Source organism: Scomber scombrus, chromosome 10, assembly GCF_963691925.1.
Source record: "Scomber scombrus chromosome 10, fScoSco1.1, whole genome shotgun sequence".
Taxonomy (NCBI): Eukaryota; Metazoa; Chordata; class Actinopteri; order Scombriformes; family Scombridae; genus Scomber; species Scomber scombrus.
Window position 1 is genome coordinate 28,847,084 of NC_084979.1, and position 13,782 is coordinate 28,860,865.

The following is a 13,782-nucleotide window of genomic DNA, read 5'->3' on the forward strand; positions in this document are numbered from 1 at the left end:
TAGAAACAGTAGAAACAGTAGTTACAGTAGAAACAGTAGTTACAGTAGAAACAGTAGAAACAGTAGTTACAGTAGAAACAGTAGTTACAGTAGAAACAGTATAAAAAGTAGTTACAGTAGCAACAACAGTAGAAACAGTACAAACAGAAACAGTAGAAACAGAAACAGTAGAAACAGTAGAAACCATAGTTACAGTAGCAACAGTAGTTACAGTAGTTACCGTAATTACAGTAGTTACAGTAGAAGCAGGAGTTACAGTAGTTACAGTAGTAACCATAGTTACAGTAGAAACAGTAGTTACAGTAGCAACAACAGTAGAGACACACACACTCTCAGGTTTATCATTCCTGTCCAGAAACTGAATCTGTCGTCTATTTTTAACCTTCGGCCCTTCATTCATATCAGCTCATATCTACATGTCCTGCTGCACGGCATGCTGGGAGATAGAGGGGGGGGGGGGTGTTCAGCTGACCTCACTTCACTTCACAGGACACGTTCTCATTACAACACTTCGGGGGTATTTTATATATAAAATCAGATCATACAGACACACAGGTTTCACCCAAGTTACATGTAAAAAGTGTCATGTGTGATTTTGTGCACGCGTGCGGCTCCGTGCGGCTGATGTTCGACCCGACACCTGATCGACACGCCGCTTATTAAAAGCTGCTGAAACCCGACACGACCACGGAACTAATAACATTATCAATGACCGCATTCCTCGTTCACAGGAGTCCAACAACCAAACCCCTCCACAACAACCTGTATCCATCCACCTGACCAGCTCTACAAGAAGAAGTAGTTCCAGTCACTGCCAGGGTTATTATAGCTAATGAAAACTAAAACTAGCAGTGGAAAAATAAAAAACTAAATAAAAACTACGATGAAGTTTAGTTTTAATTGTCGCAGACCTTTTAAAGTCTGGCTTTTGATTTAACCTTCGTGTCGTCCTCCCGGGTCAAATTGACCCCGTCTGTTTTGACTGTTACTTCTTCCTCCCTTCCTTCTTTCCGTCTGTCCTTCCTTCTTCCCTCCCTCCCTCTCTTTCTTTCCTTCCTCTCTCTTTCCTCCCTCCATCCCCCTTTCTTCCTTCCTTCTGTCCTTCCTTCCTCCCTCCCTCCTTATTTCCTTCCCTCCCTCCTTCTCTCTTTCTTTCCTCCCCCCTACCTTCCTCCCTTCCTTCTTTCCTCTGTCCTTCTTTCTTTCCTTCCTTCCCCTTTCCTTTCTCCCTCCCTCCTTCCTTCCTTCTTTCCTCCCTCCCTCCTACCTTCCTTCTTCCTTCCTCCCTCCCTCCCTCCCTCCCTCCTTACCTTACTTCTTCCTCCCATCCTTCCTTCCCTCCTTCCTCCTTTCCTTCCTTCTTCCTCCCTTCCTTCTTTCCTCTGTCCTTCCTTCTTCCTTCCTTCTTCCTTCCTTCCTTCCTTCCTCCCTTCTTCCTCCCTTCCTCCTTCCTTCCCTTCCTCCTTCCTTTCCTTCCTTCTACCTTCCTTCCTCCCTTCCTTCCTTCCTCCCTCCCTCCCTCCCTCCCTCCCTCCTTCCCTCCCTCCTTCCCTCCCTCCTTTCCTTCCTTCTTCCTCCTCCCTCCCTCCCTTCCTTCCTTCCCTTCCTTTCCTTCTTCCTCCCTCCTTTCCTTCCTTCTTCCTCCCTTCCTTCCTTGACTTGAGGACAACAGGAGGGTTAAGCTCCAGGTGATAATTCCTGAGCTCTGCTTCATTAATAGTTTATAATTTGTCATTTTTATTGTATTTAAACGGGGACAGTGTGCAATAAAACATTAACCTTGTACAAAACAAGTAGAAATGAATTGCACCAGGTTTTAGTAGGTTGCTATTTTCCGCCTGTAGTCCCTGCAGGCATGTACATGGAACATATAATACATTAAAATCAATAACATAATTCACAAATTGTGCAAAATTGCAATGATAAAATAATCAATAAACACCATTTCCTACATCCTAAAAGCAATTTGCCCCCCGATCACACTAACTCCAGCGTTCTGTGTGACATGGTTAAAGAGTAAATTAATAAAATGGCTTATTGCACAATATGATATCTTTTAATAAACGTTCATTCATTCATTTTCCAAACCGCTTATCCTACAGAGGGTTTGCAGGGCGGGAGGGATGGAGCCAATCCCAGCTGTCATTGGGGTGAGAAGCGGGTTACACCTTGGACAGGTCGCCCATCCATCATAGGGCTAATTTATGGAGACAGACAACCGTTCACACTCACATTCACACCTACGGGCGATACACAGCGACCAATTAACCTCAGCTGCATGTTCTTGGTCTGTGGGAGGAACACACAATGACTTGGTAAAACCATATTTGGTGTCATGCATTCTTTCATCTTTCATCCTTTTTTAGCTTCTACAAATCAAAGCTTTCCTCTTAAAACCTAAAAAACTAAATGAATTAAATAAAAACGAAACTAAAAACTAGTCAAATCCTCAAAATAAAACAAAACTATTTAACCCTCCTGTTGCCGTCTAGGTCATTTTGACCCGGGAGGACAAAAGTTGCACGGTCGATGGGAAACCAACAGGAAGAAATAAATAAATAGTTCCAGTCGGATAAGTGAGATAAGAGTTCATTAGTGAGCTTTAGATTCTCTGCCTCCAGTCTTTATACTAATCCTGAGTCCAGCTCTGTCCTTAACCCTCCTGTTGTCCTCGAGTCAAGGAAGGAAGGGAGGAAGAAGGAAAGAAAGAGGGATGAAGGAAGGGAGGGAGGAAGAAGGAAGGAAAGGGGAAGAAAGGAAGGAAGGGAGGGAGGAAGGAAAGGAGGGTGGAAGGATGGAAGGAAGGAAGGAAGATGGAAGTAAGGAGGGAGGAAGGAAGGAAGGAAGGCGGGAGGAAAAGGAGGGAGGAAGGAAGGAAGACGGAAGGAAAGGAGGGAGGAAGGAAGAAGGAAAGTAAGGAGGAAGGAAGGGAGGAAGAAGGAAGGAAAGGAGGGAGGAAGGAAGGAAGACGGAAGGAAAGGAGGGAGGAAGGAAGGAAGGAAGGAAGGGAGGAAGAAGGAAAGAAAGGAGCAAGAATGAAGGAAAGGAAGGAGGAAAGAAGACGGAAGGAAAGGTGGGAGGGAGGAAGGAAGAAGGAAGGAAAGGAGGGAGGAAGGAAGGAGGAAAGAAGGGAGGAAGGAAGGAAAGAAGGACAGGGGAAAGAAGGAAGGAACGAAGGTAGGGGGGAGGAAAGAGAGAAGGAGGGAGGGAGTAAAGACAGAAGGAAGGAAGGGAGGAAAGAAGGACCAGTCATAACAGACGGGGTCAATTTGACCCGGGAGGACGACATGAAGGTTAAACACATAGACATGAGTTTTAGTTCTTCTTCCTGTTACAACATCAATGATCCAAGTTGTATTTTGTGTTTTACTGCTCACCAGCTGAGAGCTCACAGAGGAAACAACCACATTAAAATCTCAGAAAGAATGTGTGTGGATATAAATCTGTTATCAGACGTTCACACCAAAAGTTCGACATGCAGCCCACAACCGTAACCGTTTTAATGGAGACAACAGCTGCTCCGCTCCTCTTCTGTCATTCCTTCATTTTCCCATTTATAAAAAAAATCTGTCAGAAAGGATACAAACTGACCCCCTCTCTGTGTGTGTGTGTGTCTGTGTCCGTCTGCCACGTTGTCTGTGGTTTCCCTCTCAAAACAACTAAATATTAAACTGAACACTCACACACTGACTAATACTAATACAGTGTACACACACACACACACACACACACACACACACACACACACACACACACACACACACACACACACACACACACACACACACACACACACACACACACACACACACACACACACACACACACACACACACAATCAGTCATACAAAAACTGTGACTGTAGCATCACCAGCCACAAGATATCTTACAAGAATAACAGTTAAAGGAGCCAAAAGATAAAATAAAGTCAACTTCCAGACCTTCATGAACGTAGCTGTGACTGTTTTATTTCTATCTGCATAACTCCAAAAATAAATCTATGTTTTTCAGACTCACTAAAATATGTAACTAGGTAACAAGTAGTTTTAATTAAGTGATGTGTAAATCTGCATAGAGTAAAACCGTGATGTTATAACGAAGCTCAACCAGCTGCAGGTGTTGTGGTTCAGCTGGTTACCTGTGGTCAGATGATGGCATGATAGCTATGTGGCTAATGTTAGCTCGAAAGTAAAAGTACTGCAGTATTATGAGTGATGTAGTATGCAGTATTACAGTAAAAGTACTGCAGTATTATGAGTGATGTAGTATGCAGTATTACAGTAAAAGTACTGCAGTATTATGAGCGATGTAGTATGCAGTATTACAGTAAAAGTACTGCAGTATTATGAGTGATGTAGTATGCAGTATTACAGTAAAAGTACTGCAGTATTATGAGTGATGTAGTATGCAGTATTACAGTAAAAGTACTGCAGTATTATGAGCGATGTAGTATGCAGTATTACAGTAAAAGTACTGCAGTATTATGAGTGATGTAGTATGCAGTATTACAGTAAAAGTACTGCAGTATTATGAGCGATGTAGTATGCAGTATTACAGTAAAAGTACTGCAGTATTATGAGCGATGTAGTATGCGGTATTACAGTAAAAGTAGTGGTTTGGTCCTCTGACTGATATATTATTATATATGACATCATTAGATTATTAATAGTGAAGCATCAGTGTTAGAGCAGCATGTTACTGTTGTAGCTGCTGGAGGTGGAGCTAGTTTACACTACTTTATATACAGTTAGCTAGTTTAGTCCAGTGGTTCCCAACCTAGGGGTGGGGCCCCTCCAAAGGGTCAGCAGATAAATGTGAGGGGTGGTGAGATGATTAATGGGAGAGGAAAGAAGAAAAACAAGTTCTGATACACAAATGTGTTTTCAGTGTTTGGACTTTTTCTCTAATCTTTGATTTTTGGTGAAATATTTGATCATTTGAACATTTATTGAAATGAAAGCATGTGAGAAGTTTAGAGGGAAAAATCACTATTTGGTGGAGCTGTTAACAACTCATAGACATCTGAAATGTGAGCCGACTACACACTGCTTTTTGGTTTCATCTTTAACAATGTGTTATATTTTAAAAGCTTGTTATATTATCCATTGTGTCAAATCTTCATCTGAAAAGTAACTAAAGCTGTCAAATAAATGTAGTGGAGTAGAAAGTATAATGTTTCCCTCGTGGCCCCTCCGGCAGATGAAAATATCAAGTGACATATTTATTTTTTATTGTAATCAAATCATTAACATTTAATATAAAACTACATTCTGTATTCCTGCCTGTTTATGTGTCTGACTGCTGCAACAGGAAGCTCAATGACTAATAACACATTTTATTTACAGAAGCAGCGTGGGGGGAAACACACACACACACACACACACACACACAGACACACACACACAGACACACACACACACACACCGAGTCAAATCTGCTTCAGTTCCAACATTCACAATTCAGTTAACCTCACATCAGCCTCTTCTTCAATTTGTTGCTCAATTTAATGAAAATAATCGTGAGACGGAGCGATTATTCACAGAGTGGAATGTGATATGACGGAAAACAGTCGGAGCTCAGAATAAACTCGTGACTAAACTTCATTTCTACTGTGGTTACAAGGTTATTATTAACATTTTATACTCGATTAATGTAATTATTTTCTTACTTAATCGATTTTTTTGGTCCAGAAAATGGTGGAAAATGGTGGAAAATGATCCTGATCAGTGTTTATTTAATGGTATATCCCATCTGCATTTTCATTTATTTTATTACTCATTATTTTATTACATTTTTCTGGCTTTTTGGGGTTTTTTTGTTCATCGGAGAGGCAAAATCAGAGACTCAACTCTCAGGTTCAGATCTAATACCAACACTCACACATGTCACTGTTGCCACGGTAACTGAATTCACCCAAAAACGGATCCGGAATTCTGAAACTTGAATTATTTGAATCTGCAGTTTAGCGGCACACATTTCCTGCTGAAATGCATCTTGGGAGTCGTAGTTTACTTCATTCCTTCAGTTGTTTTTTTTACGTCCGCAGGCTCGTCAGCTTCACAGTTCTCCATCTTTTTGCGCTGCTGCTGATGATGATAAATGATTAGTCAATTAATCAATTAGTTACCAGCTATTAAATTGGGCTAATTAACCTACTAGTTTTGATAATTGATTAATTGTTTTGAGTCTAAATTCTCTGATTCCAGCTTCTTAAATGTGAATATTTTCCCGTTTCTTTCATCTCATATCACATTAAACTGAATATTTTTTGAGTTGTGGACAAAACGAGACATTTAAAGACAACATCTTGGACTTTTATCAACATTTTCTGGACTAAAACTAATTGATTAATTGAGAAAATAAGTGACAAAGTAATCCATAATGACAATAATTGCCCTGAAAACACGATAAAAACTGTTTTTATAGATACGTGTTTACAGTTTGATCCACATCAGACCGAGAGGATCAACAGAATATTAATCAGAAACTTTGACTATTGATTAATCCATTTTTACGCCATCATTCTTTGTGTGTTTTTTTCACTGTTATTTAAACAAAACATGAAGACGTCCATCAGAGGCTGACTGTCAGACTCATGCAGGGACTTCCTCCCGCTTCACTACACAACTGTTTGACTTCTGTGTTACATCACCTGAACATCTACACACACACACACACACACACACACACACACACACACACACGTTATTGGATTCATCTGAAAACAGCATCACATGACAGGTTTTTCTTTTTTTCCTCCTTCTTCTTCTTCTCACTCATTGATGCTGAACATCATGTGACCTGTCCGACAGCAGCGTGCGGACGGAAACAAACATTCACAACTTTTTTTTTCTTTTTAAACATTCTCCATAAATCTAGTTTGGACATTTTTTTAAACTTCATTTGGATGAAACTCGAGAGACAAAGACTGAGAGCGACAGATGTAATTAGATTCAGTTTAATGTAATGAACTGAATGTCTCTGACCTTTAGCTAGCCACACACACACACACACACACACACACACACACACACACACACACACACACACACACACACACACACACACACACACACACACACACACACACACACACACACACACACACACACACACACACACACACACACACACACACACACACACGTCACTTTTGGGGACATTTCATTGAGTTACATCATCATCAAACTAAACCACACAGTTCATTTTCTAATAAAATAAATAACTACAAAGAGTTTTTGGAAGCAGGTCGTTAAAAGTCTTTAAGTGTTTTGTTCAGCAGGCAGCCATGTTGTCACTTTCATTGCAGACTTAAAGGTCGAGTTCACAGTTCCTGTTCATACTGACCATTATATTTTTGTTACTATACTTCCACCACAGCTCAACAGGGAAACACTAAGAGGGAATTTGATGCTAAAAAGACTGAAAAATTGCGGACTTGTCCTTTAAAAAACAGCCAACGAGACGTCAGACTGGTGTTCAGACTCATTTTAAAGCAAACAAAGCCACAAAAGAGAGACCCAAGAGGAAGAAAAAAAACAAGACAGATTTTCTTTGTTTGGCTCAAATTGAAGCAAAGACGTGTTTTTAGTGAATTGTACAGAGAGAGACGAGGAGACAGAAGAGGAAGTGGAAGAAAAACCTGCTGACTGCTGCAACTTTATCAACGGACGAATAATCCCACAAAACCCACGTTTGTAAAAAGATTTCTTTTTTTCAAAATTGATTAAAAGGTTAGACGACTAAAACACAGGAACGATCAAGATTACAGTAAAAATGAACATTGACTGCAGCTCTTTGATAAGAAACTTGTTTATCTTTAGTTAAATAAAACTTTTTGTCTGCAGAATATTAAAGATTTTCCACCTCAGTGTGTTTTTAAACCCTTTCGTGTCTAAAGAGGGTTCAATTCTGATAGTAAAACAAGTCATTTTGCAGGTTTGTGACGCTCAGAAAAAATATTTTTACTGATTTACAGACGTCTCTTTCACAATAGAAGTCACGTTTTGTTGTAATTACACCGTTTGGCCACTATGTCAAAATTTGCTTCAAAGCCTAGCGCTCTTCCTGAAGGGGCTTGGGTGAGGTTAGCAGACCTCTGTAGCTCCTCATCTCTGCTCCACTAACTTTGTTTAAAAAGTTAAAAAATCTCCTGCAGACGTGTAAAAAATACTCTGCTTGAAACAATAATGTGTCCCTGATGTTTTTTAAGTAAATACATTTAATTTCAGGTGTTTAAACTGCTGAATGGAGAGGTCTCCTCCATTCTCAGGCTTCAAGTTTCCACATGACATTTGTATAAGTTGAACACTGATGGACAAAGATTGACTCCAAACTTAGTTGTGATGTCATAAATCACGCTCATAGGAATGGCCCTAAAAAAAAAATCTGATTTTCAAATAAACTCAGATGAACTTCAGCCGATGAATGAAAACAAACTCTGAGCAGAGAAACTCAAACATCCGAACTGAAGGAAGAGGAAGAAAAAACAGCTTCAGCTTTGATCTGAGTATCTCTAATCTCACTTTTAATTTGGTTTAATTTAAATCATCTTAAAAGTTCATATTTCATTTTTTCCCTTGTGCATTATTTATAAACCGCTATAATAGTAATAATTCTTAACGAATAATAATTGTATCATGTTTTTATTTATTCATTTGTTTTCAATCTTGTTCTGTAACAAACCGTTTGGGCTGCAACTGTACATGAGAGATGATATACAGTATCGTTATCATCATCTTCATCATCTTCATCATCAGTGTAGGTGCAGAATGTGTGAAATTAAAATAAACAAAGACAATATTTTTCTGGTTCTGCTGCATCCATTTTCACACTTTAAAAAAAAAAACTGTCCATCATGAGACTGATGATGTTACAGTAGTGAAGCGATGAATCTGTGTGTGTGTGTGTGTGTGTGTGTGTGTGTGTGTGTGTGTGTGTGCATGGCAAACAGTTGATGCATAAACAACAAACACAAAGCTGCTCAATCCTCACACACACACACTCTCTCACTCTCTCTCTCTCTCTCTTTCTCTCTGCAGTCGACTCACCTGTCCTGCAGGTGGCGCTGCTGCTCAGGTGGTAGGAGAACCTCATGGTGCCGAACTGACTGGAGAAGGTGGGAGGAGGAAGAGGAGGTGGAGGAGGAGGAGGAAGGCTGAACCCCAGCAGGGCGCTACGAGGTCTGTTCAGCTGCATGCCGACGCCCACACGGAGAGAGACACCTGTTCAGGTAGGACAGTCCTCACCTGTGTCAGAGGTCAAAGGTGAGTCCGGAGCAGCTGATGAAAAGTTGGGTTTTTTTGTTTTTTTTCCTTCTCTGTGTTTCAGTTCATTTTTATATTCCTCTGACAGTCTGAAAAAAGAGAAAGTTGATTTCTGCTTGAGTTAAAAAAACGTGAATCCGAGTGTGAGTGGAGGTCAGTTTGTGTCCGTGGACGCTGACATCATCAAAAATCTATCAAAAATGTTTAATTCCAGCAGAAAGATTCAAGAAACATTTCACACATCAACGTTAAACTGCAGCTTTTGTCTCTTTTTAAGACAGCCATGTGGAGCTCAGAGTCTCCTCCTTCATCCTCCTTCTCTCTCTCTCCCATCTTTTCTTTTTTTCCCCCCTCTCTCTCTCTGTCACTCTTTTAAGAAAACATTAAAAAACGCTCTCCTCTCCATCTCCGTCCACGCTGTCGTGTCCCGACTTCAGAGGATCCACACAAACATTCGGTCCATCGGAGGATTTCGGCTGCTGTGACTTCAAGAAGAAGAAGAAGGAGAAGAAGGAGAAGAAGAAAAAACACACATCAGCTCCTCTTCTTCTGCTGCTGCTGCTGCTGCTCAGCTGTTTCCAGTTTCCTGTCGGTCAAACTGTTCAGAGATCAGATCAGATGCAGCGTGGACGGAAAAGAAAAGTGACAAAGAACTTTTCACAGACTGATCAACACGTCTCCTCCTGAATGTGCAGACTCAGCGCTCCTCCGGTTTGATCTCCTCCTGATTTCTCCTCCGTCAGTTTCACCCTGAAAACTGTTTTCTTCTTTCATTCCAGGGTCGGTTTAGTCCACACAGGCAGAGAGAGAGAGAGAGAGAGAGAGACGGACAGACTCGGCTCAGCTTCAGGCTTTTGTGTGAAAATCTGATCTGAGCTGCAGACCAACACCACAACTCCTCCTCCTCCGTCCAGACATCTGATCCCAGACCAGCCCTCCCCCCTTCTCTCTCTCCTCTCTCTCTCCTCTCTCTCTCTTTCTTTCTTTCTCCCCCTCTCTCTGTGGTCTGTTTCTCATTTTCTCTCCTTTTCTTTTTTTTTTGTTTTTTGAGGCTGAAATTTGAAGCAAAAGGAAAACTGTGGAGAAACATTCCAGCGGGGTTTTTTATTTTTCCTCTTTTGCAGACGCAGTCAGTCTGAGCTCCACTGATTCTCTCTCCTCAGGAACATTTTTAGATTCTCTGACTCAGTTTAAACCAAAAGATTAAAGTCAAAGTTGTAGGATCGAAGCAACCAGCAGAGGGCTCCAACTCTGAGCTGAAGAACTTCTATCAAATTTACTTTACTACACATTAAATTAGATCTTAAAACTTTTGTTCATCCTCAGAGGGAAACTACTAAATTACTTAACTTGAATATTTCCACATTTCAGAGGGAAATATTGTACTTTCTACTTTAGTAACTTTTCAGATGAAGATTTGACACAATGGAAAATATATCAAGCTTTTAAAATACAGCATATCATTAAAGATGAAAGCATATTAAAAAATATATATTAGTTAAAAATAGTAAAATTTTGATTGTTTCCCCTCATTTGGGGAACCCAGCTCAGGGTCTAAAAGGTGAAGCCAATGCTGAAGTGATTTAAACCTGCATTTTCTCAAATGGCCAGCAGGGGGCGACTCCACTGGCTCCAAACAGAAGTCCGATTGTTAGAAGTCTATGAGAACGTGACCCTACTTCTCAATTGATTTATTGTCACTTGCCTAATGAGTTTATGGTCTCAACTAATACTTTCAAGACCTAATCAATAGAGCATGGTGTTCAGTGTGTGTGTGCACGTGTCTGTCTATCCTTAAAAGGACCAAATTCGGTTAAAAACCAGCGTTGTGAGGACATTTCTGTGTTGTGAGGACATTTTGGTTCAACTTCAACAGGACATTTGAGGATTAAGACTAGGTTTTAAGGTGAAGGTTAGAATTGGGTTTAGACATTTAGTTGTGATGGTTAAAGTTAGAGTAAGAGGCTAGGGAATTCAGTATCAGTATCAATGAGTCCTCACAAGGATATAAAGACAAGCGTGTGTGTGTGTGTGTGTGTGGGCCTCAGCACCAGGTCAAACATGTCAGAGACGTTTTTCTCTCATTAAAACCCAAATCACAGCTTTATTGATTCATATTGATTATAAAATATTCTGATTAAAAATTTCACAGCAGAACAAAGTTTTACATTTCCTCAGTGAGTCTCTGATCTTCTGTTGCGCAGGCTGTAACGACGCTGATGAAGAGGAAGAAGATGAAGATACACACAGGAGGAAAGAGGAAATGTCAGAGATTTTGACTGTTTTGTTTTAAAATCATTTGAATATTTTTAATAAATAAAAAATTAAACATCTAAATAATGTTCATGTACTTATGAGGACATTCAGCTCAGCCTCCACAGACTCACTACAGACAGATAGACGTACCTGTCCGTCCTCCACCAGGATGCTGTAGACCAGAGGAGACGAAGAGGAGGAGGAGCGGCGAGGACGTCTGCCTGGACTCACTGAGGCATTGTGGGTCGTGGGCCTCTGCACTGAGGCACTGTGGGTCGTGGGCCTCTGCACTGAGACACTGTGGGTAGTGGGCCTCTGCACTAAGGCATTGTGGGTAGCGTACAGCGTGGTGTCGGCTGCTGAGGCGACGAGTGTACTGCTGAGCATACTGTCGGTGCTCCAACCTGCAGAGCACACAGGTATCATATAGTTACTGTCCAGATGTATGTGAACAGCAGCTGGTTCAACATCTCAGGAACATTTCAGACTCATCATAATAATAATTTAATTAAAACTTCACTGATTATCATTTAAAACATGTTTCTAGAGAGAGGTGAGACAGTTACTGACCCGTGTGTGAGAGGTGAGACAGGTCTAAACTGTCTGTGGTCGGAGACACCAGTGTGCTGCACTCCTCTTCCTCCTCCTTCTCCTCTTCTTTTATTCTTAGCTCCTCTTTTCGCCACCTTGGTGTCGACACTCTTGTACTTCTTCTTCTCTCCGTTTTCTGTTCAGTTGGTAGTTTGAAACCCGTCAAAGATCCAGATTGACGTGTATTAAAATGTGTTTCCTGCTCTGATTCTTTTTTTAGACACTGAAAAGCAGTTTATAAAGACGGACGACATTTGTCCATTAAAATAAATAAAATATAGATTTAGTTCGTAGCCAAGAACTTCCTGTGAGTGCAACTGGTTTTCCTTTATTTGAATTTGTTTATTTGAGCCTTTTCTGTATGTTTCTGATTTGGACAGAGCCCGTCTTTGATCTCAGACCACCAACCAGAGATTTCAACATGTTACAGGAATTATACTTAAGGACTTTATATTTTAAATGTTACTGTAATTTTTATATTTTTGGTTCTCACCTTCACATTCTGCTGAATCTCCTCCGTCTTCTCCTGCCGCTGCCCTAAAGACTCTGCAGACACATGTCCCGTTAAACATCTTTAAAAACCAATTGTTATGAATGTCTGATAAAAACTAAACTATCAATATCAACCTCAAAAATGTGTTTCTTCCTTTTTGTCCTTCCTAGTTTATCTTCATTAGAGAGGAGAATTAAATCTGACTAATTAATATACAATAACAATCTGTCAGAGCTGAAGTGCGTGCAGCTGCAGTTCCTCTACTGTCCACCAGAGGCCGTTGTGACCGAACTCTCTGCTGTTAGTCTTCAGCAGACTTACCCGCCTGCTGCAGCGCCTCCTGCAGGCTGCGCTGCGTCTCCTTGAGCTGCTGCAGCACCTGCAGACTCTGCTGCACCGGGTCTCTGTACCGAACACACACAAACAGCAGGACGCACACTCCGACACACACCATCGACCGCCGCAACACACTCACATACACACTCATCAGCTCCTGCACACACACAGAAAATACAATACCAGTTCAACTGTGACATGCAGCTGGAAAAAGAAGAAAAACCAAATGAAATACCATCAGTTAGGAGTTACATCAGGGTTGTCCAAACTATTCCATAAAGGCCTGCAGGTTTTTCAGTTGATAAAATTAAATAAGTCAAGTCTGGTGTGCTCCTGCTTGGCTGGAAATAAAACCTGCAGACACATTATGGCCATTGATGGAATAGTTTGGACATTCCTGTGTTACGTTTACATGTCGTCAGGCCTTATGTCAACATATTGTTTAGTGTTAGATGTTACGTTAACGTGTTGTCTAGATTTACATGACAGTGTGTCATCGGGCTTTATGATGGTATATCGTTGGACAATACATCGGTAGGTCGTTGGATATTATGTCGGTGTGGCGTTGCACGTTACATCGGTGTGTCGTCAGATGTTACGTTAGCATGCTGCAGACTTTACAACAATGTGTCAGGCTATATAACGGTGTACCATTGAACGACATGCTGTTGGACATTATATCAGTGTGCAACTGAGCTATACAATGATGTTTTGTTGGGTGTCAGGTCAGTATGTTTTCGGGCGTATCTTTGGAAGAACATCAGTGTGTCATCGGGCAATACATCAAAGTGTTGTTGGGTTTTAAGTAGCTCAGTCAAAGTTTCTGTTAAGCGAGCGTAC

The 13,782-nt window shown here is 40.9% G+C and overlaps 2 protein-coding genes across 2 annotated transcripts in view; both read right to left on the reverse strand.

Annotated features, from left to right (window-relative positions):
* fgd1 (FYVE, RhoGEF and PH domain containing 1) overlaps positions 1-9,198 on the reverse strand; it is a 36,640-nt gene extending 27,442 nt beyond the window's left edge. Inside the window, exon 1 of the mRNA XM_062427178.1 lies at positions 9,051-9,198. Coding sequence (XP_062283162.1) covers positions 9,051-9,198 — 148 coding nt within the window. The remainder of the gene's footprint in view (positions 1-9,050) is intronic.
* A 2,242-nt stretch (positions 9,199-11,440) lies between these two features.
* LOC133987735 (uncharacterized) lies at positions 11,441-13,060 on the reverse strand. Its single transcript, XM_062427179.1, has 5 exons — positions 12,928-13,060; positions 12,607-12,659; positions 12,093-12,249; positions 11,673-11,926; positions 11,441-11,482 (listed from the first exon to the last, which is right to left on the reverse strand). The coding sequence occupies exons 1-5, from the start codon at positions 13,058-13,060 to the stop codon at positions 11,441-11,443; spliced, it is 639 nt and encodes a 212-aa protein (XP_062283163.1).
* Positions 13,061-13,782: the final 722 nt, after the last annotated feature.

Coding starts and splice junctions, on each gene's coding strand:
- LOC133987735 (XM_062427179.1), bottom strand. CDS start 13,060: ATGGTGTGTGTCGGAGTGTGCGTCCTGCTGTTTGTGTGTGTTCGGTAC. Junction 12,250..12,606: donor AGATTCAGCAGAATGTGAAG/GTGAGAACCAAA, acceptor CCAACTGAACAG/AAAACGGAGAGAAGAAGAAG. Junction 11,483..11,672: donor TCCTGGTGGAGGACGGACAG/GTACGTCTATCT, acceptor CCTCTTCATCAG/CGTCGTTACAGCCTGCGCAA.